The sequence below is a fragment of the Denticeps clupeoides genome, chromosome 15, assembly GCF_900700375.1.
Source record: "Denticeps clupeoides chromosome 15, fDenClu1.1, whole genome shotgun sequence".
Classification (NCBI taxonomy): domain Eukaryota; kingdom Metazoa; phylum Chordata; class Actinopteri; order Clupeiformes; family Denticipitidae; genus Denticeps; species Denticeps clupeoides.
Window position 1 is genome coordinate 14,067,910 of NC_041721.1, and position 27,105 is coordinate 14,095,014.

The following is a 27,105-nucleotide window of genomic DNA, read 5'->3' on the forward strand; positions in this document are numbered from 1 at the left end:
TGCAACTTTTGGACGGTAAAATGATTGCCATCATATGGAACCCTCTTCAATGAACTAGTGCTCTGCATAAGACCATTGTCCCCCTCATGAGCCTGAACTGGATCGGCATAGAGTAGAAAATAGATGGGCTTTTGTTTAATGTTATAAATATTTAAATCCGTCACCATTGATTGCTGCACCTTATCTCTGGCTGGTTGCGACACCTTCTCCACCTTCAGGTATCCTCCGAGGCGGTCTTATGGCGGGATTGGGGTGGCCTCAGCGCCGCTGTTTTATCAGCAGATCTGGTGTCAGGGCTGAACTCGGGTGGAGGCCCCTCCTGCACGGAGCCATATTCAAGGACATCACAGAGGGCTATCGGTGCTTCGCGTGGAGGTGATTCTCGAGTCTTGAGGCGGTTTGTGGTGTGCGGCGACGACAAACATTTTTAAAGAGACACATTAGCACACACACCCATTGTGCTCTCAGTGCATTGGCGGGGGCGCTGTACCCAGCACGATAAGGGAGATTAAAGACTGTACAGAAGAGGACAATACGCCCTTATAGCTGAGTCGATATGAGGCGGCGTGCCTCTCGGTGACTAAGTGTGTAGTCTTGTTCTTGTGCGAGGAAGAGAGACAGAGTGAGCGATGGATAAAGAAACCAAAGAGCAGGCAGGCAGGTTGATAATGTATTGTTTATATATATACAAAGGCAAAAGATGAGTACAATGCACCTTTTTTCTTTTCCTTTGTTTTTTTCTTTTTCTCGGAAATCGCCCGCACTTTTCATAAAGATGGACAAAAGGCAGTATATTTCTATTCAACATGAAAACAAAAAGCACAAAAAAAGGAAAAGTGACTCAATTTTAGTTTATTCTCTGTTAAAACAAGAGGTGGGAGATCCCCTCTTAGCCTGCGTGCCTGAGGTCTGTATATAAAAAAAAACGATGCTCCATTTGTAATTAAGAAAGGTGGGGTTGCTGGGAAAAAAGGGGCATGCGGACGTAAAGTGCGTCTCAGGCAGGGAGGGCGGGGCACAGAGAACACTTGCCTCAACGCTGTCTCAGGTGCACAAGAGCAAACTTTTCTTCCAGTGAACCAGACTCATTCATCTGTTATTTCTGACAGGAGTTGCAAGCGACACACTGTACAGTGCATGGGTAACAGTCGAGTTTTCAATGTTATTTATTGATATCTATTGAAAGAAACTTCACTCTGGATTTGTCCTTCCATATTTACAGTGTCAAAACATGCCCCATGTGTCGACACAAAAGGAACAGGCATTAGGGTTTCAATAGATTTTTAGGTCCAAGCATTCAGTGCTGCTCTAGGAAAACCTTGTATAAAGTTCCTATGCATTTTCTCTATTACTTGCATGTGTCGTTTGCAATTCCTGGCGAACGAAGCGTGGCACTTTCGAATCAGATTGTTTCTACGACTGGTCTCCTGTAAGGAACAGATGTCGGACAGCATTATGTGGTGTTTGCTATTTTGTGCTGTGTATGTTTAAGTACCAAGTGTGACAAAATACCCAGGCGGTGAAAGCTGATATCGCATGTGGATGCAGTACAGATTGTGGCACGTTGAGTATTGATTGGCACGGCACAGAAACACTCACAAGCTTGAGCACCCCCATTTCTACCCTACCACAAATGTATGAATACATGAAGCAAATCATATATTGAAGTCCACTGAGGGTGAGAATGAACATGGTATGTGAATGTCTACAAAAAAGTTACTGTGCATTGTTGAGCCACACTGGTAGAGGTTAGGGGTGATAAATAAAAATAAATGGTTGTGTAACGTAGTATTTAATTAAAAGTGTATATATAACATATAATGGGGCGTGTGTGTGTATACTGACCAGCAACCCACTGTAGAATGGTCTACACATAAAGGTCTTGGCATTGTTTAACCAATCAGGTACGCAGTCAGGGAGTGGGAATCCACCTTCAGAATGGACATACATGTTGTGGATTTACAAAAAAAAAAAAAAAAAAAAAATACGCACACACAAAAGACAGACTATTTTGAACACGGCAGTCTCTGAAATCACACATATCATCAAAAGGCAGCAAACCAAAAAAAGACCTCAAGATAAATAGGGTGAGATAAAAGAGAGTGTGAGATATAGGAACAGTACTTCAACCACATAGTAACAATTGTTGAGATTCTTTGTGTTAACACCGGCAATTTGACATGTAAAAAGCTTTTTCTTTTTCAGACACACGTTAGCGTTGCACAAGTTCATTTTGCTTAAAGACACAAGGGGAACTGGTTGCCATTTTGTTCAGACTTTTTCTTTCCTCCATCCCCATCAAACATTCTGTGCAAAAACATCGACATCAACATTTAACTTAATCTGTTATAACCACTTTCAACAAGATCCTGGGACTGGCGGTAGCATCATCAGACATACATTTAATGGGGAGGGGTATACGTAACAACAGAACAGAACAGAACAGAGCAGAACATACGTAACGTCTGTTAAAGAGAACAGGACAGCCAGTTTAGATAAAGACGGACCACAGGGCAAAGAGGACAGCGATGCACACACTCCGGCGTAGAATGATTGCTCGGCAGTAAAAATGACCGCACACCTAAAGTGATGGGAGTTACCTGACCCCTCCACCCCTGCAGCACACCCTTGACCCCCCAAGTGCAAACAAACTGCCTACCACCTCCAATGTCTTCTGAAGAGGAATAAAAAAGGTGGAGGTGCCTGGGTGCTACACCTGAAATCTGTTTCTATCAGTCAGTGTCAGATAGTTAGGAGAAAGGATCTTAAATAGAAAGATATATATGTGTGGGTGTGCGTGCGAAACGGGAACAAAAATGGCTTAACTCTCCTTTATTCACTTTCATGGCTCAATGCACCTAACGAAGGACAGTAAATGTCTAGACCATGAAAAATCAGAAGTAGCCCTCTCTCTTTCTCTCTCTCTTTCACACACAGTCTTCTGGGTTCTTGCCATGTGCACAGCAGGGGACGAGAATGAATAACAAGTGGACGTGGATGTGTGCTTCACTTGGTCAAAGGAAAACCGATGGATCGTTTTTTTCTCTTCCCCGCAATCTGTCGGCCATTGCGGAGGAGAAACGTGGCGCGGTGGTGTTGTTTTTGGGACAGGCAGAGGGCGAAATGTGGAAAAGAGGAGAGATGTTCTAAAACACGACTACGCTTTCCAGGCCTGCTGATAACCAACTATCAAAAAAGGTCTTTCCTGAGTCTGACTGTGACATCATCTGAATGGAAATGAGTTTCTTTTTTTTGTCCGTGTCCAGTCTGTGAGCGCTGGACGCACGCCATCCCGCAGACAGAAGTCCATCAAGGTTAATTGTGTGAATAAAAGCAGGATCATAAACCATGACTACCTACTCATAAACTCATCAACATTAACCTGATGCCAGGGATGTGAGACTGGCACGCAAGGGCCATTACACAGGCCCTGCTGAACGCCAACGTGTCAACTGGCTGTTCCCCTATAAAGGGTGCTGGTGGCATGGCATTGGTCAAAGGACATTTGTTCTTGAACTAAATTGAATTCTATTAGTAAAGCAAACGACCTTTTCCTGAGACGAAATTCTGCATAGCTGCTAGATGATTACCTTAGACCCCCAAGTCCACAATAATCACCGGTTAACTGGCACCAGTGTTCACAGCTAAACTGGGGGCCATCTGGAGACTAGGGGGAGCATCTACACCCCCCTGTATTCCAGCCAGAACTTTAATGTTGTGTCCTCTATACACATTTTTTTTCATATAAAGAGATAAATGAGACTTCATAGTGCTGGTGTAACTGTGTGTGTTCCCAAGATTGCTTGTCACATCTTCACTGCTTATCTGTGTGGTGTGGAAAATGACTAACGCAGCCCAGCAGGTCAGAGCCATAAACACATACTTCCACAGAGGGAAGAGAGTGGAGCAGGACAGAGGACGAGGGAGGAGCGCAGGTCAAGATAAGGCTGGTGTCATCAATAAGGGGAGAGGAGCCGACTGTGGACCTTTAAACATCACTAAATATGCACAAAGTGGGCAAAATGTACAGCTATCCAGTGCAGGGTTGGCTACTTCCTGTTGGAAAATCTGTTCAATCTACTTAAGTTGTAATGGGCTCAGAGGTCCAACAAATTGGAATCAAACTGTTGAACCTGAGAAAGCCCTCTAGAACGTTCCGGTGGCCTCACACCGAGGGTGTTGGAGCAGAAGGCGCTGATAAGTGCACGCTGCTTTTCTTGATAAGCCAGATCAAAGAACGATCTCCGTAACCCACGGCCACAAAAGAGAACCCCAACGTGCTCCCATAACACCCTGCAAACTTTCATCTGCTCCCATGAGACGTCAAAGCTAAACGAGAAAAAAAAAGAGAGAGCGATAGAGAGAGAGCACTTCATTTCAACCTGGTGCCAACAAGTCATTTCCTTCAGGAAAGGAAGAGGGGCTCACGCAGTCACGGATGCTCCCTGCAGACACATTGGCCAGAGCACATCTGGTTTTTGGACCTAAACTGATGAAATGACACCTCTACCTATCCCGATTCCCAGTGGCTGCCCTTTCTAGAAAGCCCATCAAAGTAGCTCTGAACATGATGACTGAGCTGCGTAGCAGTTTCTCTGATGCAAGCCTTGTAAGAAAGAAAAAACGGATATCAGGCAACTCGACATATTAAACCCTTTCTATCAAAGAGAGGAGGAGAGAATAATAGCAGCAAAAATGTGACTCAATTAAGTAGACAAGCTAATCTGTAATTCTGTAGTCTTTGCTTTACTTCAAATACACTCCTAATGCTGCTGCTGCTGCTCCGTATAATACTGACATTTGAGGTGGCAGCCTGTACAGAAACAAAATCATTCTTCTTTACTAGAATATTTCTGCCATACGTGACATCATTATATCTGCTGATTAACAGCATAGGCAATAACAGTTATGGCATCTTCTGTGTTTAAAGTAACTAAAACGGTATTTAATGTGCATAGGTATCTACTCATCGTTCTCTCCACAAACGCAAATATTTGGAGTGATAATTATTACACTGTCTATAGACCCAAAACATGAATTCATTTATATTATATGAATTCATTCTAGACCAAGACCAGTCCCACACTGGTCCTGCTCTCCCCCCACAAGTTCTATTTGTTTGAGATGAGCTCCAATGTGCCCCGGTCTAGTCAAAAGTCCCTGAATAGTAAAAAAAACAGGAGGACAGGAGAAGTAAAAGACAGGAAAATCAGAAGAGAAGACTGACGGCCTCCAGCCCTGGTGCTGCCCAGGGGTCAGTTCCTCAGACTTTTTACCTTCCACAGCCAGCTTTTCCTTCCTGTCTCTGAGAGCAAATGAGTGGACGAGAGAGCAGTAAAGAGAGAGAGAGAGAGAGATTCTATTATGAGCTGGCATAGTAGGGATGGGACGTGAGGGAAGAGTTCATCCATCAGAAACAGTACAGAGCTGAAGGCTGATAAGCAGCCGCTTCTGCAGCAGAAGGTGAGACGTGGTGGGGAGCGCAGGTCCCTGGATCAGCAGGACTCTTCCAGGGCGTTAACCACCTGCTCCAGTATGTCGGGGCAGTGGTCAGCGATCTGCTGCAGGACCGAGTTGGCATATTCCTGCAGCTCGGCGCTCTCCCTCTCACACTGCTCCAGTTCAGACTCCAGCTGAGAGAGAAAGAGAGGTGGTTACTCACCAAATGATTGTTAAAAAAAACTTCAAATGATTAATTGAATCCATAATCCAAAACAAAGTAATAATGTAATCTACCAATTGATTTGTATTTACCTACCACTGAGACAGTTTTACAGTAAATCAGTCAGGAAAAAAGGAACTCAAAAGTAAATTGTTTGTCTTTTGACCATAATTGTACACAAGAACAAGACAGACAGACAATGTATGTAATAAAAGTAAATAATTAAGTGCAGTACTGGTATTATATTATTATAAAATTATTATTAGTGAATGCAAATATAAAATAAAAAAGCCTACCAAGGAGATATAATAAGTTATGTTAAAAGAAGTGAAAGTGTCATTGAGATACACTGCAGCACAGCACAGGGTGACACAACGAAATGTGCCCTCTGCTTTTAACCAGGGAGCAGTGTGTGGGGATGGTGCTTTACTCAGTGGCACTACAGTGGCACCTTAGCAGATCTTAGGCAACCTTCTGATTACGGGGCCGTTTCCTTACCCGCTAGGCCACCACTGCCCCTGTGAGATTTGAAGATAGAACAACGCATTTCAAATGTCTGCAAAGATTTTGTTCAGCTTCACACTGTTACTATTGTCCATGGTCTTTAAACAAAACAATACCAAAAATGGTGGAATAAGATAATGGACACGTTCTTCTTTAAATTGATTGGTCGTGTGCTTTCTCCTTCTCTTCACTGCAAAGTCTAGCCAACAAAACCAGCAACCATGCACTTATCAGGTCAAGAAATCAAATGTGTGAAACCCTCTTTTGCAAATCCTACTAGTAATCTGTCTAGTAACTGTGCGTCCTTGATCAACGACCCCCCCATAACACCTACTTTCCAGACCTGTTCATCTTCTCCTCAACTGTCCATTCATCCACCCCCCTGCTCTTCACAGTTTCCGCAAGGGGTCAAGGGTCAAGAGAAACCAGTGGCAAAGACACCGTAAAGGGATCCAGAGCGGTGGAGGAAGAGGAAGAGAGGGACGGAGACGCCTGGGAGCATTTGACGTCCAGACCGCCAGAGCAGTTGTGTAAGTTTAACGACGTCCTTTTGAAGAGAGGAACCTTCTCACCTCACCTCTCGTTTTCTCCCCCTCCCTCCATCGTCTCCGATCTCAGATCTCTCCTTCCAAGGCCAACCTCCAGTTAACACAGCCATTAACGAAAACGTGCCTGGAAACGTCCAACCACCGCTGCATACTTGGTATTTGACTTCGGCATTTGGAACTCATCTAAAAGGTTTAATTTTCCGCTCATTAAAGGAAAGCTAAACCAAAGGCGGACATTTAATGTTTTATAGCACTTCAGGGCTTCGCATCTGCCAGTCCTCTCTGAGGGGAAATGGCCAAACGCCCTGGCGCTAGAGGTGATGAGCGCACCATAAAATATGCCCACTTGCCTTAACAGGTGCTCCAATTCCAATTCACACCCGGGACACTAGCAAGGCGGGAAACAGAGATTATATGCATTTCAGACTCAGACTCCAGCCGTCAAACAGGCCGACAAGGACGAGTGCATGAACACTCTCAGGAAGAGATGACGTGCCCAGCAGAGGGCTATCATCCTCAGCCGTCTTCCCCTCACGCTGAAGAACCACATTCCCAATGTCCCATTTGAGGGGGAAAAAAAAGATCCGTTTTCGGTCTATGTTAAATTGCTTTTTAATATTTGAAAGCTGGCCAGCGAACCAGCGAACTCGTAGCTCCCTGCCTTTAGATGGTGGAACATTTCTGAAAAGCCTACCGAACTATTTTCTTTGGCTCAGCCGACGTAGAAATGTCAGCTTTAACAAGGTTAATGATAAAGACATCTGTAACAATAACTCATGGTCATATTCGAACAGTATAAAGCGTCCCCTTCTACTTTACGTGGGTTCTTATGCGTGGCCAGCACTCGGCCAACAGCTCTGTAATTAATAACACCACACGAAAACAAGGAGAGGCTTCTGGGTGCAGGCCGGTCTGTCAGATCGCTGTTATTCCAACTGGAGGGCAAACACGCCTGCCGTACAGACGGGATGACAGGTTGGCAGTTTGCGAGATAGCATGCAAGCTACGCTCTGGTTACACTCTGCATTTATTCTGGAGAAGGGGGTGGGAGCGACGGATACGCCCGCTAAGGTCTTTCCATCTCAGAGGTTTGGATCCAGAAGAATCCGCCTGTAGAGGAAGGACACAATCAGTTCTCTGTTCAGTCAGAACCGGGGAAAAATGGCTACGTTGAATGTAGACAACAGATCTGGTGGTGTGTTCCAAACGAAGGGTGTAAAACAAGGTAGTTGTGCCTGTGGGCCCGTGAGCCAGTTGGAACAACTGCAGAGGAGTGGGGGGAAGAGACTGGACCTTCAACCGATTTAGTGCCTCATTTCAGACCCTGTCACCTACAGTGATGTCCCCCGGGCCCATGGCTGTGCCAGCGGTGAAGCCGGCCAGAGAGAAACACAGGGACATGAAGAGAGCTGGAGAGCGGGGGGAGTGAGAGAAGTACTGAGTCATATGAGGAGAAGTAATGACGCTTGTCCACATCAGTGTACAATACCAACAGATTCTTGTGGTTGTTGGGAGCTTCCTGGCAGAACCTGCTGTCTTTCCAAGCACCATTACGGCCATCAGGGTAAGATGGGAAAGCGAACAGGATTCGGTTCATTCAGGAGGCAAAACTTTAAGATGGCCGGGAACAGGGACATGTGGGTCCAAGGTTGTAGAACAGTAAGAGGCTGATTCACATGTAAACACAAAACGCTCTGAAAATGGGATCACTTGCAGCATAAAAAAAAAAAAAAAACAGGTCAGAGCCTTTGTTTAAAAAAAATGGTCCATCATTTATAAAATTAAGCAAAATACACAAAATCTTATTTAACGGTTACATCATTCCACATGTAAACATTCAGATTCTGAAAGGATTTCATCTCAATGATTGGTTTGGAAAACATTGCAGATTTATGTTGGTGCATCAATCGGGTTGTGACTTGTTGAAGCTTGCGTTGCGATGCATGTGGTGCATCCGCAGGCCCATGTGTGTGACTGAGGTCATATGACCATCCCACCTTCTGTTTGTTATTTTGTAAATTTTTACAACTCTGGTATTTAGCAAAAAAAATATTCCCAGAAAACCAAATAGTAAAGATAACGTTTTAGAGCTTCAGATAAAAAAAACTATCTGTCTACCTATCTGTCTGCTCAACCATCCCTTCACTCAGCCTTGACCTCTAACATGAGGGAGGGGGCACGTGAGAGAGAGAGAGCGGTTTGGGATAGAAAAGAGAGATAAAGCGAACGGCGGAGCAGGAGAGGAGAACGAGTTCAGGGGATGTTTTTGCTGAGCATTAGACCCCATTACGTGCAGCGATGCTTATCAGCTCTTATCAAGAGTTTATGGTGAAGCTGCTTGCTGTGGAGAGGTTCGAAGATAAACAGGGGCCGTTATAATGAAAGCTAATGAAGTGTGGCCCGGCTGGCGAGGACAACAGCCTCTCACGCGGACCTGGATACGTCCAGCAGAGAGGATGTTTCCAAAAGTCTACACATGCAGCTCCAAAAGACACTTGCATGCGCAGGAACACACTTGAGACTGGGGTCAAGCTCTTAAGTGTGGAACGGTGGGATCCGACCGCGCGAGGACACCTCCCCATTAACGGAGCTCTATCACACAGGAGATCTCCAAACACTCATGACTGACGTCTGAGAAAGCGATTATCACAGCCGCGGGCTCTTATGGCTCGACATTAACATTCCAACACACGACACTTAGCCATTCCAGAGAGGGACAGTGCGGCGTTATGAAGGGTGGTCCTTTTCCCATTTTCTAAAATAAAGGAATGTTTCTAGTGCGCAGAAATTCCAGAACTTTGGAACTACAAAAACTGTAGATTAGATAAGATGAGATTCAACTTTATGGTCATTGCTTATAGTACAGATACCAGTACACTAAAATGCAGTATGTTCATGTTTGCAGTGGAGTGCAGCAACAAACATTCTTGTTGGTACCTGCTGCTGATTGGTTACACATATTAAATCACCACCAATGATTTATAAGAAGCCAATGACCTTAAAACGGGAGATGAACGAATATAAAAGCATGAGGACCATCTGAGTGGAGTCCAATATTTAGCATAACAATTTGGAGAAAGCAGAAGGAAATCCTGCTGCACAACGGGGGATCTGGACTACAACCACAGCCTACATTTACATTTACCGCATTTTACCAGACGCCCTTCATTTCAGAATGACTTCAATCGGTAGTTACAGGGACAGTCCCCCTGGAGACACTCAGGGTTAGGTGCCTTGCTCAGGGACACAATGGTAGTAGATCAATGCCATTTTAATAATGATAATAACTCAAACAAGACTACTTTCATTTAACAGTCATCACTTTTCCTTCTGTCTCCATCCAAAAATAGGTGGAAAACTAGCCGCAAAGACGAATGAAGTTCCAGCTCCTGTCCCTTTTTTTCTGTATGTGACATGAAGCCATTAGAGCCGTGGAGGTTGAGTATCATCCCAGATCACTTCTTCCAGTCCTCAGAACATTTCCTGCACAATGCAGCCCTTCCTTTTCAGTCATCTCCTCCTCTATTTCCCCTCCTTCTGTCCATCAACGCTGCGCTGCAGTCACCTCTGACCTGCCTGGTGTTCGCTTACCTTCTTCCTTTCTCCACATTTCTCATCCAATAGGGAATGAAACAAGGTAATCAGATGAAAAATATATATAACAATAAAGTGAACATGGAGGGAAGGGTGGGGCGAGGGTCCCCGTTGTGGACGCTGAAGGCCAACTGAGCCTCAGGCCCTCGGCACATCCAGACCCAGAGCTGCTAAAGCCATCAAGGGCCAATTCAATAAATCTGCATGAAAAAGAAACAGGCGCTGTCCAAACGAGCTCTCTGCAGCATTACAGGTTATTTTCAGAGCAAACAAATGATTCTAAAGTGGAGTGGTGGCACTGCTGGGTTTTTTTTTTCTTCACATGGTCAAATTAAAGCCCCGTCATCTCTTTGGGGGGCGCCCAGGGCAACAGAAACCACTTTTTTTTCTCCTTTTTGTTTTAAAGAGAACTCAAACGAGTGCCCCCCAGTCAATTTGAACGAATGAGCTCACTCAACAACCCCCCCCCAAAAAAAAAACCTGACAAATTTTCCTCATCCCACACCAGACCCTTCCTCTGACCGGTGCCACCCTCAGAGAAGCCATCCGGGCGCAGCCTCGCCTGCTGGCATATCGTTAGCCGCTACGGCTCCTGCTGTAATGTTCTGACAATGCCACGGAGCCCAGCCCGGCGCCGGCGGGGACGATTCCGTTAGGCCACGAAGTTCCAGGGCCCAAACGAGCTCTGGCCATTGGGCAACCGCTGGGATTTATGGGCATTTGTTTCATTAGTGCTAGTTTTTATTTTATTTTATGAGACTTCCCTTTAAAGATTGCCATGGAAACAAGCAAAGGGCACCGTGTTCTGCCTTTTCTGACGCACAAGCAGTTCTGGCTCTTTCAGTCACTCACAGCGGTGCTTCATCACTTGGAGTTTATTGACTAATTATTGACTATGTTTTGGCCAATAAGACTTTATATCATGAAAAGCAGGAACATTTAAATGAAATTTGAACACTGGGTTTTATTTAAGCCAGTTAACCAGTCGCATCAAGCAATCATGCATCATCAGATAATGGATCGATCAGATAAGAAAGTGCTACTCTGTAGATTGTTGAAGCTTTGATTTTTTTGCACTCCCGACTACAACTGCATTAATTTCTATAAAAACAGAAAAACGTTGCAGCATGTACCACACGGTACAACACGAACACACACATACATGCGCACAGATTGTATTCCCATCATCTGTACTTCATACGGTGGCCTTGAGCAACAGACAGCGGAGTAATGAGAGACACAGCGGTCCCCCGTTTTAACACCCCTGCACCTCTTTCCTCCTGATGTATCTCCCCTCTTCTCCTCCCATCACACACTCCACAGCTCCCACTGCCCTGTGGGCTGGAGCCCCAGGGGGTTGGTGGGTCCATGAAATATTGATGGTCGGGGGCCTCAGAGGTAGGCACATGGAGACTGTGTAGCATAGGCCCAAAAGGGGAAGCCCCTGAGGATCAATATTGCACATCAGAGAGAGCAAAGGAGAGAAGACTTAGCATAAGAAACACAAAGATTTTATGAAGTATGGATGTACTATGCATGCAGCATGTACTCATATAGAATGTACATATATATCTTTAAGTGGACAACAAAAATCAAATGTTTACTAGGGCTATCAGTTGACTACCAAAGTTTATTAGGATAAACAAATGAATTGATTTCACTGAGGTGCCACTGAGCAAAGCACCGTCCCCACACACTGCTCCCCGGGCGCCTGTCATGGCCGCCCACTGCTCACCAAGGGTGATGGTTAAAAGCAGAGGACACATTTTGTTGTGTCATCATGTGCTGTGCTGCAGTGTTTCACAATGACAATCACTTCACTTTCACTTAATTCTTATGACCCAAAAACATCTGAAGTCCAACTGAATCTGCAGAGCGACTGAAAAGCCAGCAGTGAAACTGTAAAAGCAAGCAGCATCACTGAAAATGAAAAAGATGAAAAAGAGCGACATTCCAGCCTCCTATTTTACATTTAAACATTGAATTTTCGAAGTTTGGTTTCTAAATTTTGGCCCACATCTGATTCCATAACTAATAAGTAACTGTTTTATAACCAGATTCTATTCCTAAAACTATCCCTATGTAAAGTTTCACAGCACACACACAGACGATCACTGTGAAAGTCCAGAACCCGCTTTCCATCCCAGCTCCTGCCTCAGCTATTCTTTAAATTCAGATTTATGTCAAAATTCACTCAATTAACTCCAGACGGCCTTTTATAGTCTTGCAGCGGCACATAAAAGTCTTGGCTACCTTTTTAAATGCCCCCTCTTTTTTTTCCTCCGCCTCTGACCACACACTCCCGTTCTCAGGCTGGTATCACTCGTGTTTGTTATTCTTAATTGCCGAGCAGAGCTTCACCGCAGCTGAGCCAATCTGCGATCCGGGCTGCCCTCGAAGGTCGGGAACGGACGCAAGATGCGAGGGAGCATGTCTGAACAGACACGCTGTGCTGTGCTGTGCTGAGGATCCCATCAGTTTCTGGACACATGGGCTCCTCGGACAGCCGAGTAAAATTCTCACCGCACGGCGCGGCGCAGCGCGGACTCCGAAAGGAGATTTTCTATCAGTGCTATTTCGGTATGAAAGAGGAACACGTTATTACTGGTAATGGGGTGAGAATAAAACCGAGGATCTGGATGCAGGATCGCGCCCTACATGATATGTCCTAGTCATCTCATTCTCATTTCAGAGGCAGCAGCCACAGTGAGGGTGCCAAATCCTGAAGAACCAAACCGCTGCTGTAATGGCCTTAAGTTAAAACCTGGCAGCAGACGAGCACATGAAACGGACACTGAAAGTCCCACTCTCATTCTACAGTTTGTACTTTTACTCCAGTCCTCTGTGTATACTTGTTGTCTAGACTGCCAATCAGAACTCTTGGATTAAAGTGCTGATAATCGATCTGCATGCGTGGTTTGGTAGCGGATGTGGTTTGTGTTTGTGATGTCCACTGACGGCCCTGTGTACAAGAAGTATTACAGAACATGGTGAAGAGAGAAATAGGGCATGTGATGTATTGACAGGAGTGACAAAATGAGGAATAAGGACAGAAATAAGGAAGCAGAGTGAGAAATGAGGGCTGTCAATCGAGACTACGAAAATGAGTTCCTTTTGAAAAGAAATAAATGGTCAAAGCAAAACTTTCTATTTGGGAGAAACAGATCACAGCCCAAATATACTATTGTATTTGGATCAGGTCTAGAAAGCCTTTCTTCCCATTTCTGAATTCCATGAAGACCCAGAGGCAGAGTGGGGTGGGTCTTTAACCTCCTGCTCTATAATGCACTTGAATGCATTGCATGTGAATTTATTTTAAATATATTCTCTCATCCCAGAATTTTGTATCTTTGTTGGGTGTATCTACATCTAGAAAGTCTTTCTGTCCATTATACTTTCCAAAATCCTCTTCAATGAAATTATTAACTATTCAGCTAATCATGTGGTAAATCTCAAGACATTTCTCTGGTTTAAGAATAAACCAGCCATTTTCTGCAGCTTCAAATGCATGGAGGACAGACGTGAGAATGAGATTGAGACAGAGAAAGCTAAAGAGTTCAGCTGGTGTGGCTTAAGAGAGTATTTGGCTATTAGGAGCCAGGCCTGGCACATGAAACATAAACCAAATGATCAAAATCCAAAACAGCCAAATCACAATAAACCTACCTAAGCATCGCTCTGCTTGGCTCAGAGCTGTGGTGCTATGGAAGGTCTCACTCCACTCGTGTTTTAATCATTTAGCACTCTGCTTTAATATATTATTCTTCCAGCCCCCAAAAGTGTTCCGTGATTCAAACTACACCGTGAGACATGGCCTTGGACCCCTCTGACAAAAAGGGCTCCAGCGATTTTACACGTATCCATGGCTGTGAAAACACACAGGGCCATGGAATGAGTTTAATGGAAGGGAGGCCATCATTCTCACCCTCTCAAAAAGATGGCGGTCGGCACTTTGGTGGCTCTGGATGTTTATGAAGCCAGTGTTTGAAGGCCCAGCCAGTGTTTCAATTCTCCTCTGGGGCTCCACTTGACAAAATTGGTCATTAAAAAAACCCCATATCCTCTAAAAGCTTTATATATAAAAAAAAAGTGATGGGACAAGCAAGAAAGAGATAGACAGTGAATCCAGAAGTGCATCAGAGTAGAACTGGAAAAGCTAAATTACTGTATATGAACAATCATAGCTTAAACATACTTAAACACACCATGATGTGGTGCAGTGCTGTAGAAGAACACTTCAGCCAATCGTGCCTATAAAGTCCATTAGAACAGTCACATGAATTATGAAAGTTATTAAGGCTGTACAAGTTGTCATATTCTAGTGTGAAATTCTGTTACTGTAGAAATGTTTTACCATATTTGAGTCTATTAATTAACACTATTCTACAGATATTGAATGTTTTTTTTACAATAGCCTGTAATAATCTGAATGTATACATTTAGGCACCTCCATTCTGACCTCCATTCACCCTTTTCTGAATACCCGCTACCATTCTATATACACTCTGCTAAGTGCATGCAGGGCACATTTAGTCACCCTTCCCTTTATTTTAAAGCATTCAGGGCTGACATTAAAAAGAAGAGCGAGGGAAAGAGGCAGAGTGATAAAGGTCGGGGAAAGATAGGGGGGGAGGCCATACGTCACTTTAAAATGGACAGAGTACCACTTACATGAGACATATACCCTAACCCTACCAGTGGCTATTAATCGTGGCAGGCGGGAGGCTTGTTGGGTTGTGTTTACTCTGGTTTCCTGCATGTTTAAATTATCCTGCGTGTCCACCGGCCGCCAGGATTCATGGGCCTGTCAGCAGACGGTAGTTACACAGCCAACAGTGGTGGCAAGGACATCTGCCGGACGTAGGTACCAGAAATGTGGGGTTCGGTTGGGGTAGGTTGCTGTTGGGGTGAAAGCACTTAACATACGAATATGCTTATTACAACTGACATTTGGAAAAGGTCACAGATTTTTCACCGCCCGTTTATTTGTTTATTCCAGTAATTTTACATGAATTAAACAAAGTGGATGGATGTAACCATAATGCTGCTCACTCTTGCAGCAAATGGGATTGATGCATTGCAAATGAGTCATAATTTAGCTTATCCAGCAATCCTCTGGAGCAAAGCATGAACTATGCTGGACCCTGAAATATTCTTGGTAGAAAAATGTAAAAATAACCATGTTCTACAATTCAAATACACAAGGATCAAGAGTTTAAGGAAAGGATATTCAATCATTTCTCTGGACAAACCATAAAAGAAAACACCTCAAATGCTCAAATGTCATCAATAACTAGTTGAATAAATATTGCAGACTGCAAAAAAAGGGGACTGGCTCTCTAAAGCTCTCAATAAAATGAGAATGCCTTTAATGTATGGTGATAACTTGCATTATGCTAAAAAATATGCTATAAAGATATATTGACTGAGAATCCAAAAAAGCACATCCTGCAACATATATAATAACCAATATGGAGGAATGAATAAAAAGGCAAACACTGCAACTCAACCAAGATCCTAAAAGGATCCAGTCAGAGCCATAACCTCAATCCATACTGTTGACCAAATCAGATCAATCAAATTGAATGGTACTTCCACAAATAATTTTTCATGAAATTTGCAAAATGAAATTGACCCCTTGTTTCACCCCAATATTATTCCAAAATTGTTAAAATTGTCATCTCAGTTTTCATTTATATAAAAATCTTAAATTTCACTCTTCTGTAGCCACTGAAATTAATTAAAAGTCCATTTGACTTCTGATATCCAGTGTAATCAATTCCATCTCATTCATGTCTAATTCAGGGAGGCCCTTAAAACGCAGAGCATTTCCTTTCTATTTTTACAGCTGGGATATCCCAGGCCAATGACTAATCAGAGGCAGGACCCGAGTTACTACCCCTGCCCCAGCTGTTCTACACGTGGCCCCCCAACCACTTTCCTAATGACACCCATTAATAAGCACAACACAGAAACTGACCCCAGATGAGTTGGCCCCAAAGAAAGAAATGCACTGCAAGGTCAGGAAATGACATCATTGACCATTAATGTTGAAAATTATAGACATCTTTTGCTAGAATTGTTTCTTCTACGATGATTGGAGAGGACGCGTCTTGAGTGCGGCTTGATTTTCTGAGAGGGTTTTAATATCCCCATCCACTGCCAGCTGTTTTAATATTAATGAATTAACATCCTGCGAACAGCTCAAACCAAATAAAACAACATGACACCACTGAGCGAAGCGGAGGGAAGCAGGCAGTGAAATCAGCACTGACCACAACAGAGGACGGCCTGGCAGGCTGCTGTGATAGGGTGGTCTGGCACAGCCATGGGGGTGTGTATGTGTTTTCAATGTAAGGTGTGGCACATTATAATACACATACATTTAAGCACCAAAAATGAAAAAGAAAAATCTCCACTGTATGCATTACATACAATTAAAAAAGACTGCACTACTGATGCATTATCATCCTTTCAGAGTGGTGAATAGTCCATTCTCATTGGCCGGCAATAGTATAATTGTGTATTAAAACTATACTATTCATGTGTTTAACACATGCATCTATGTATGAGCATCTAGAGAATGCATCCATGACGGTCGGTGGAGTTCCGTTTTTAGAGGAGGGGCAAGAAATTCTCTGGCCAACAGGAGGTAACCTTTCCCCTCATGACGACATAAGGGGAGCTGCTCTCTCTGAACGGCAAAGCAGAATGACCAAAGGACTCTTTATACATATCACCATTTCTAGCCACTGCAGGACCATATACAGGCTAGGGGAACTCTTATTAATGTTAAATAATCTCACAAAGTGAAATTTGCCTTTAATGCATATCTCGGACCAGATCATCTCTTACACCATAGTGGAGCTCCACTCTCACTAGCAAATTCATTCACAACGTGGCCAATCCAAACCCCCTCACATTAATGACATTTACATCCCTGAGGGTGGCCTTGTTCACATCATTCCCGGAGAATGCACCCCAAACCGCACATTAGCTTGGGAAGTAAGTGGTGGAGTGTGCCACACATGAACTCGTCTGCCAAGGTGAAGGGTGACTCATCTTCCCCCTACCAAAAAGCTGCATTCTGGGCTTAAAATGCGCCTTAAGAGTAATAAAGGCTTTATGGCCTGCAAGCCAACTGCTGTGCACCATGGTGATGTAAATTTCTCAGCCCACTGCACTACACATCTCAGACAGCAGGACCCAGAGCGACATAACTTTGCCCTTTTGCTTTTGTCTTTTTTGACAAAAAGCGTGCCTCCCAGATGAAACAATAGGTTTTGTTACCAAAGGTTCCATGCAGAATACAGATCCCAGCAGAGCTGGTAAAATCACCACCCTCTCAGCCACAAGATCTTTTCATTACAACCAAAGTAAAAAGGCAACTGGGCCTGTACATAATCTTAATACAGATCCCGTTGGGATATTAACTGCTTCATTAAATTAGTAATCCCATTTGATTCGAAGAACTAAAGGATTTTTCCACATGTTTGTTTCATGCAATTTTCTTGTCGGCTCCCCCAAGCTTTGCTTGAGGGTATTTATTTATTTATTCTTGTCTTAATTACATCCTGATGGGTTTTTCTGCATAACTATTCTTCTTTTGAGCTCCACATTGTGTATGTTCCATGGCAAGGGCACTCAGTCTCCCTTGATGCCAAGGTTTGGTCGGCAGGGCTGTAGAGGCACAGTGGCGCCTGGTGACTGTGATGACCGGACAAAGTGGTTCAAACAGTGAAAATAAAAAGAAGGGGGAAAAAAGGCACGTTTGTGCCACACGTTCCACCCCCACATTGTGGTGTGCCAGTCTGCCAGTGCCAGCCCGTAAAAGCCACCCCATTAAAAAAAGTTGTTAATTAGGAGATCAATGGGTTTCACCAAAGAGAGGGCAAGCTCTCCAATACCCACAGCTCCAGCCATAACATTCCATGGCATTTTCACCATGGTTAAGGAATGAGGTACAGAGGGGAAATGGACCAATAAATAAACAAATAAAGCCTTCTTAAAACTGTACAGCAAATGAGAATGAAGGAAAGAAATATACAGAAATGCTTGCTTAACATCGAAACACTAGTTCTGTTTTAGAACTTACATGACAATTCTCACTTTGTGCATTGATAATGCCACGTCGACTTGACTTTATTGATGGACAAGTCGATCTGAAAAAATCCAAAGTCGTTAATGCCTTACTTCACACAACACAAGACACTGGCTGTGGTGGCTTAGCGGGTAAGGAAGCGGCTCAGAAGGTTGTGGGTTTGAATCCCGAGCCACTGTGGTGCCACTGAGCCGAGCACTGTCCCTGGGCACCTGTCATGGCTGCCCACCGCTCACCAAGGGTGATGGTTAAAAGCAGAGGTTGTGTGCACCGTATGTTGTGCTGGCTTTCATAAAGAAAATTTTTGGTCATCACATCAGGTCATTTGTGATAAACTATTGTGATTTCTGATTCTTAAAAGGTTGGTAAGATGCACAAAATCTGAATTGTGCTATTTTATTTGCAATAGTTTTGGTGGTTTGAGCGCCTGGATACTGTGGTCTGGTTGCCTCAGATGGAGGGGAAAAAAGAGAGAAAAAAACAGTCTTGCCCTCATCTATCCCTGGCCAGTGTAGGAGCACCGTCTGGCTCGGGTTAAGATGAAGGTCTGATAGCGCAGCTACAGCACAGATCTGCCCGCAGATTAATTTAACAGGCTGCCCCGCAGCAAAGTGCTCCGCTCTCCACCAGGGATGTCCAGAGGTGGGTCAGGAATGGTATCAGTCAGTCCCAAATTCACGAGCAGAGGTCAGGAGGACTGTGGCCTCCAAAAACCTGCCTTCTGAAACTCATTGCACCCCCCTGCAGATGAAAGGGGAGTCCCGGGAGGGATTCCGTGGGTGTTCATCCACTCTGTTTCACATTCACAGTGTGTAAAAGAAATGACCCTCCCAGAGAATTCATGTGTATTCCATATGGCAGGACTGAGACGTGGCGGAATCGTCTGTGTGTGTATGTTTTGAAATTGTGGTGAGGGTTTTTTTTTTTTTTTTTTTTTTTATAAATGAACTGCTTTGGAAAGCATCGCCAACTCTGCAAAAATATCTGAAATATTCATGATTTGCCATTTACATAGGCTGTTTGAAAACAACTCCTATCATCATGTCAGCTGGGCTGAAAGAAATCTGGCAACTGGCAACGCCTGGTGGGGTTGGAAAACATTGCAACGGCCCTTCTGTTCACTGCATGGCAACCATCAGGCAACGTAAAGAGCCCAAAGTTATCTGTGGTCAAGATATTACACACTCTAAACATGAACAAACACACCAACAACAAGCAAACATAACAAAAATGGCAGAAGGGACAAAGATTTGAACCATGTATCTTAGCAACCAGCTCTATGTGCCCACAGTGTGAGGGTCGATCAGCAGCTTCCAACCAATCGCAGAGGCCCAGGCTGGAGTCCGGTGCACCCTGGGTCTGCTCAGCATCTCCCCAAACTCTCGCCCTGGCCCCCATCCCTTCCCTTCCCTCTGGCACAGGCCCTGATTGCGGCCCCAGCAGGGCTCCAACCGCGCCGGGGCAGGGCCCTGATCGAATTAAACCAACGACAATAATTCAATTTGGGCTACATGGCGAAATCAAGGCCGGCTGTGTTTGCACAGCGCAGCAGTCCCAGCCCGGCCGAGGCACGGCAGGACCATGCAGGACGACATGGCCGTCGACGAAAGCTGTCAAACGGAGACAAATAAACGTACAGATCCTTTCCACCCACGACGTCCCATTCCACAAACCAGCACAAGGGGAAAAGAACATTTTTACAGTGAAATTAATGAATAAGTGTACATTTATTTGTTCGTTGGCCAATGGGTTGTCATCGAGTAGCCCACGTGAAGAAAAAAAAAAAAACGCAACACTTTCAATAACGTAGCAAGCCGGGCCAAAAACCTGACAAGCAGACAGTCCCCCTCATCTGAAACATGCGAGTGTTGTAGGGGTTTCTGGCATGGTCGCGCTCTTTCTCTCTCTTTCTCCCAGCCCCTGGAGAAACCGAGTTGTTTTAACAGGAAGATAATGTATATCTGGACTTCCAGACAATTTATTTTGCAGGGATACATAAAGAGCTTAAAAATGGACGCAAAGCAAGGAAGCACTGACCTCCGGATTAATCTTACTGTCTACTTACAGATGTGTTCTTAAGGGGGAAAAGAAAAAACAACATGCCATGCATTAAGGGACGCAGCACAGAGCCATCGATCACCTTTAATGCTATGATACCGAAGCCTGAGTTTTGCCATCAGATGTCACATTCTTTTGCCAGTGTTCTCTTTAGTCTGCTTTACTCACAACCTTTTAAGAGAGTACCTTTTTTGGTTTTGCCTTTTCTTTCAAGCAATAGAAAATGAGACTCGTAAAAAACAATATATTGGCCTATTTATTTTGTGTTAGGAACACATTCTACTCCATAAAGCGGACTAATGACATTTACACAAAGGGAAAGGGCCGACTCTAGAGCTGCAAGAGGGGAGCTTTATGGGTCCTGGGCTTTAGCGTCAGCTTGGGGCTTGCAGACGGGTCCAGGCCAGATGTCTCTAATAGTCAATGGGTGACAAATCCAAGTGTTTGAAATGGAAGGTGAAAGAAAGAAAAAAAAAAAAAAAAAAAAAAAAAAAAAAAAACTCAATTCAGTAATGTAACCCATTCACTCAGGGGCACTGAGAAACAACATCCTGGCCCACTTGGTTTCACTGAGAAGGGCTTGTAGCAAAAAACGACAGGAGCAGGCAAAAATCGAGCTCCAGATTTTTATTGTTGTACAGAGGTACGAAAGTTTGAAATCTGTAGACGAAATCACTGAGAAAAGGTGGGTCACGTGCCTCTGGTGCATTCATAACATGTTGCACGTATCCCGTGGCTGGAGCTGAACTAAGCGGCCAATATCGCATTACCCTGCTGCAGCGCTCAGGATATGAAATTAGGTTACGTACAGCGTCACTGTAAATAACGTAATGCTTTCCTGGTGTTTGTGACATGAGAAGCTCGCAATCCAGCAACTCCATCATCCGCATCCTGAAACCACGTCTGTGCTACGGAAGGGAGGAAACGGCACTTTTATATCTGGGTATGACCAGTGCTGGCACACATCTGCACAAACGGGAAAAATGCCGATTCCAGTCGGTATTTTTGGTTTTGTATACCTTCGGGTGACCTACTTTCTCGCTGTATACGTGTTTTGCACGTCCTGTAAATACACCCTGACAGTCTACAATAAACACCAGCTGCACTGTACGGCACGCACCCTATACCTGTCTTTTGAAACCACGGCAACCCGATGTGACAGCGCTGCAGTAATACAGAAAACATTCTACTGAAATGCTGAGAAGGTTAACACCAACAAAACTGGGAGAGATCAATGATGATTAATGAGCATGAAAATAACATTGCTTAGAGCCAAACGTCCCTTTAAAGGGAACTCCGAAATACAAAGTGTGGACTGAATGAGAAATAAGAAGGTGTGTAGATATAAAGATGACCCTCACCTGTTCGGGGCTCATCTTCCAAAGCTCCTCCTCCCAGGCGTCCCGTTCATTGCGGTGGTAGGAGGAGGGCGGGGCCAGGTCCTGCAGGATGTGGGGGTCTCTCTCGTGGCAGAGGGCGGTCAGGTGTCCTATGTAAAGCTTGAGCTTACTGCGGTTCTGGTTGAGGTCTAGGAGAGGGGGGATGATCTGATATTGGACACAGGGAGAAAGAGACGATGTTACATGTTAAAGAGGGATGAGAGCAGTCTGGGTTTCAGCGCATCTCTTGTGATCAATTTGAGACTTGTGATTCAAAACACAGTTGCAGCCAAATCTTGGTTTACCACCACCATCAAAAAAAGAAACAAGGAATGGTGTTTCCAGAAAAATGCCACACATTCAAAATATACCATAGGAGAAGCTTTAAGAAACTAATGTGAATACACTACAACCATATACATAAAGCATCCAGACAAAAAAAAGGACGGGAAAATAACAGAATACAATTATCAGTGATACATCTTCAGAAGACAAAAATGATTTTATAATGGAAATAATAATACTTTCAAATGTAGATGTGGGTGAGTCAATAAACTGCATTTACTCTAAGGTAAATTTTCATTACCATATGTTCACTGAAATTTCCGCGCAAATTAGAAAAAAGAAATCAAATTTACCTAACTATTTTTAAAACTACATTTATGACAACCCTGTTTGAGCAAGCCCGAGCTTGACTAAAATGGACCCAATCATGTTCCGACATATATCATCAACTGTAATTTACATGACTTTTTAAAGGAGACATGTGGTTGGAATATAGAAGCAACGCACGCAGTACCATGTTATGTGGTTCACTACATAAAGCTGGCAAAGATATTATAGACATTCGCAAATTGTAAACGTTGAAGTTGTAAACATAGAATGTTTCTTTTGCAGTCTTACAGGAACAAGTACTTCATTATAGGACTCACCATATGGCACAAAATTCATATTGTGATTTAAATTTAGATGTTAGTATATATTGCGGTATATAATTTGAGTAAATTTAAATGTAACTGTTTTTGAAAGGGCAACATGTGTCCATGTGTCTTTTTTGCACAAGGCACCAAACAGGCGTGGACCGCCCCTGGTCACTTCCATGCATGCTGTCAGTACCCAATCAGTACCACTTGCCTGACTGGTTCTGTACCTGTGGTGGTAATTTGGTTTTGCACAGGTGACGGAACTTCGTCATTTTTGCGAGGAGCGGAAAATTCTGGATTAGGCCGGTATAATCAAAATCTCTCCCGTTGGCCAAATTTATATTGCATACTGTTGATATGGCACAGTACTACTTCATTATACATTCATGTGTCAGATTTCAATGAATTTTCCAGAACTTTATATGCTTATTTCATATGTATATGTAGAAAAAAAAAGAAATATGTATATATTTCATTATATATTTATTTCTTTTCAAGACCTGGAAAATTGTATTTTCAATTCCCAGATTTTTAATGAGTTTAAGAACCCTGCTGATGAACCCCTGTTTCATACATACTAGTAAACTGCGCAAGACTTTGATACCAAGTGTGTGATTTGTGATCTGCCAGCATGAGAGTGTGTGTGGGTGTGAGAGAGAGAGTGAGTGTGAGAAAGTGCGGACAGACAGTGTGAAGGTGTGGCGGCAGACAGGCGCAGCCACAGTGTGGAAGAGGATCACTGCACCCGTCACACACACTCAAACATTGGCATCCACACGCCCGCACCAACAGCTGCGCTGCTACATGCATGGTATTGGTTTTGGACAGCAGGCGCTCCAAAGAGTGGCAATTTCTGTACATTTGTGGGTGAAGCGAGGCGATTGATCTTTTCCTGCATTAATAATCCCTTGGCTGAAGCTGACCGGGTCTCCCACATGCGCACACCAATACTATACTGCAGATTCACCACGAACATCAAGGGAAAGGGGAAATTAAAGATTATGGTCCTTTTCCTCTATGATAATGTTGGAGAAGGGTGTCATACCCTACTCTGCACCTTAATTTCTAATTTCACTGGTTCTTAGCATTGTCTGTCTTCTTTGTTGTCTACATGTTTTGTTTGATGTTTCTCCTTTTCCTCTATGATAATGATAAAGGGTGTCACACAACAGAACCTTACATATCACTTTTCACATGTCTATTATAGCTGTATTTTCACACCACCACAGCAGCATTTGCACATTTGTTACTCTGCACCCTAATCACTAATTTCACTGGTCCTTAGCATTGTCTGTCTTCTTTGTTGTCTACATGTTTTGTTTGATGTTACTCTTCCACTACCTGTGTCCAATGTCTTTGCACTTTATGAAGTCCAGTTTGTCTGTGTCACGCACGTGCACTTTATGTCAGTATGTAACTTTAAATGTTACATGTGGCACCAGGTTCCAGAGAAATGTTTAATTTCACTATATACTATCTAACATGTATGTAGCTGAAATGAAAATAAGGCGCAACTTGAACTTGAACACTCCTTGTGTTTTATCACACCCCTGCTAGTGTGCGTCCAGGTATGCCTTCCAACTCAAAAACCATGCCTTCATTTGGCTAACTGACATGTTCTTCCATCTGGCCCTTCGATATGGACATCAACATACCAACACAAAGTAGCTACAGGGGTCACTCCGTGCATGTAAAGAATTATGCTAAAGGATGCTCTAGTAGTGGGGAAGATAGACAGATGAAAATGAGCTGATAAATGAGTATGTTTGAGTAAGTGAACAAATAAAGGTGAACTGGTGAACAACTACGTTTGAGCAAAGTGGTAAGTGGAAGTAAATGGCGGTCAGGGGAAAATACGGAGGGATCGTGTGTGGGGGGGTGCATGGAATCCGGTTTCAGTTGAGGTCTGAAGCTCCCAGACGAACAAACACATGCGGGACCATTTGTGTCCGCACACTTTATTAATTCTTATTACCCCATGTATCTTTTCCAGGGCCCAGCGTTATTCTGTTTTGGTTGGCTCAGCAGGAGTCTGCAGGCTCTCAAGGGTGGATCCAGGCAGGAGGGAGAGGGAATGAAAGCGCAAAAGAGAAGGAGGGACGGACGGAGGGAAAAATCAGCGAGAGAAGCGAGAAATTCTGCAGAGACGAAGGAATGCCGCCAGTGGGCCTCTGGTTCTGGAACCAATTAGACAAGTGGGGCTCGCATACGGAACCAGGACGTGGAGAAGCAGTGAGACCTTCTTTGCAGCCCTGGCAGACCACAGCAGCAAGAGATGTCTGATTCATCGCTGACATCTGTAACACGGCCCACTGCACCAATATCAGACGCCTGATGTGTCCATATGTCACTGTCACCGTCAATCAAAATGGCCACCAGGTGAGTCAGCAGAAATACCTCTTGCCCGAGTTCCAAGACATCAAAGCAAGTGATTGTGTTAATGGTCTATTTAATCTATATTCTACACATTCCACTGAGTAAGAGATGATTCGAGAAGATCACATATTTAATATATTGAATATTTAACACCAAATCAGCAATTAACTCAGAGAACACTGATTACGTGAATCCCAAATGAGTATTGAGTGGGAAATATGAGTTGCCATGGGTTGTTTTTACTTCACTGGCGAGGTAAAGTGCCTCAAACCTAGAACCAGCTCTGTAAAAATACTTTGTTTGAACAAATAAATTAAAGTAAAAATGCTAAAATAATACAGTATAATTAGTTTGGGATGAATCAGCTGTGTGCTTTGCAGTAAAATATTTTGCCTCTCCAGCTGATTCAGGGTCTGACTGACAGAGAGCGCCATGCACAGTGCCGTACAGTACAGTGAGGTTAGGGTGGTTGCGAGCGCTTTAGAAGGATGAGATGTGACTGGATGGAACAGAGTGAACGGAGGCACAGCTGGGGGCGGATGCTGATGCCGCTGTCTGCATATGCAGGTTAGAAATGGATTCATGCCTCTGAGGGTGCTGGGGGCTTCGACAAGCCCACGGAGCCCCACTGAACAAACGGCTGCATGCTTACACTGACACACACACACACACACACACACGTGCATAACATGGGCACACAGACAGGCACAAATATAAAATGTCACAGCTGTGTTGCACACCGGCACGCACGCAGAATGGAGGAGAAAGCGCTGTGCGCGCGGAGAGAAAGTCCGACTCCCTTCACTCACTCCACTGAAAGGCCGAATCGATGAATTCGATCTCCCTCCCTTCCCATAGGGGTGGATGCTGCTGGACTGCAGGCACCGCAGGACATCAACACGCCCATCTGTGCACACTGCCCTCTTCCGCAGAATTACCATCACTAACGTGCTATAGCGCTATATTGCAGTACAGTCTATTTCTTTACCACGTTTCTTACAGCAAAGACATACGTTAGCGGTGCTGGACAATACAGGATTATTTATTGTACTAGAGCAGCAATGATAAACCACACACAGTGGCTTGCAAAAGGATTTAGCATCTTGAAAGTAATTGTGAGTTTCTGCATGGCAAGAGATTGGTACACATATTTTCTAAAATTCAAATGTAATGTTAATGTCTTGCAGCCATAAATCTTTTGTGGAATGTATGTAGCAGTTATACACAATGTTCTACACTGATTTGTTCCCATTCTCCTTGGCAAAATTAATAGAGATCATCTCTTTAAATTATCCATTTAGCCACAGTGTCATGGTTATCTCTCCATCATCCCTCCACCCATGTCTCACTGCATCTTTTATTATCTACTATAACCCTGGTGCTTTTCTTTTTTATTAACCATTCACTGCATGCAAGTGTGCCTAAAGGCACCTTCAAACACTTTAAAATAAGCTTCTTCCTTCTGCCTCTATTCTTCAAGGAGGCAGTGTAGGACCTCTACTCATCACTCTGCTATCAGCTCCCCTGCCTTGACCAGGCTAAACCCTTCACAGCCCTGCTGTGCTACTGGGCTCCGGAGGTTAGACAGGAAAAAAGAGACAGAGGGGGAACTGCTAACGCTCAGCCGTGACAGGCCTGCTGGGGTTTGCCATCGCACAGAGCTTTTCAGTGAAACAGACAGATCAGCTAACTAACAGATAGTTTTGGAGGTGAGTTGGAAAGAAAGGACCAACACACGTTTGCCGTTGCCTTTTGGTGCAAACTGACGATAATAGATATTTTATATGTGTATACTTTCCACAAAACCTAATCTTAATATTAGCTACCAAGGACAAATCTACAGTTTTTTGACATTTTCCCCAAAGGATCTGAAACAATGCCCCAGATTTTTACTGAAATTCCAAGTTTTCTGTTATTTTGTGAGTACACAGTGACTTTTATTTGTTTTCTCTCCTCCTGT

General features: G+C 43.9%; 1 protein-coding gene across 13 annotated transcripts in view; it reads right to left on the reverse strand.

Annotated features, from left to right (window-relative positions):
- Window positions 1-657: 657 nt before the first annotated feature.
- The window catches only part of erc1b (ELKS/RAB6-interacting/CAST family member 1b), a 175,540-nt gene continuing 149,092 nt past the window's right edge, over window positions 658-27,105 (reverse strand). For 9 of the 13 annotated variants that reach the window (XM_028954411.1, XM_028954410.1, XM_028954404.1 and 6 more), the window contains 2 exons: window positions 21,829-22,014; window positions 5,496-5,633 (listed from right to left, as the gene is read on the reverse strand). In XM_028954411.1, the coding sequence (XP_028810244.1) occupies window positions 5,496-5,633; window positions 21,829-22,014 (324 nt within the window). Of the gene's footprint in view, window positions 5,634-21,828; window positions 22,015-27,105 lie in introns of those variants that run through there. The other 4 variants (XM_028954415.1, XM_028954414.1, XM_028954413.1 and 1 more) reach the window with 2 other exon arrangements.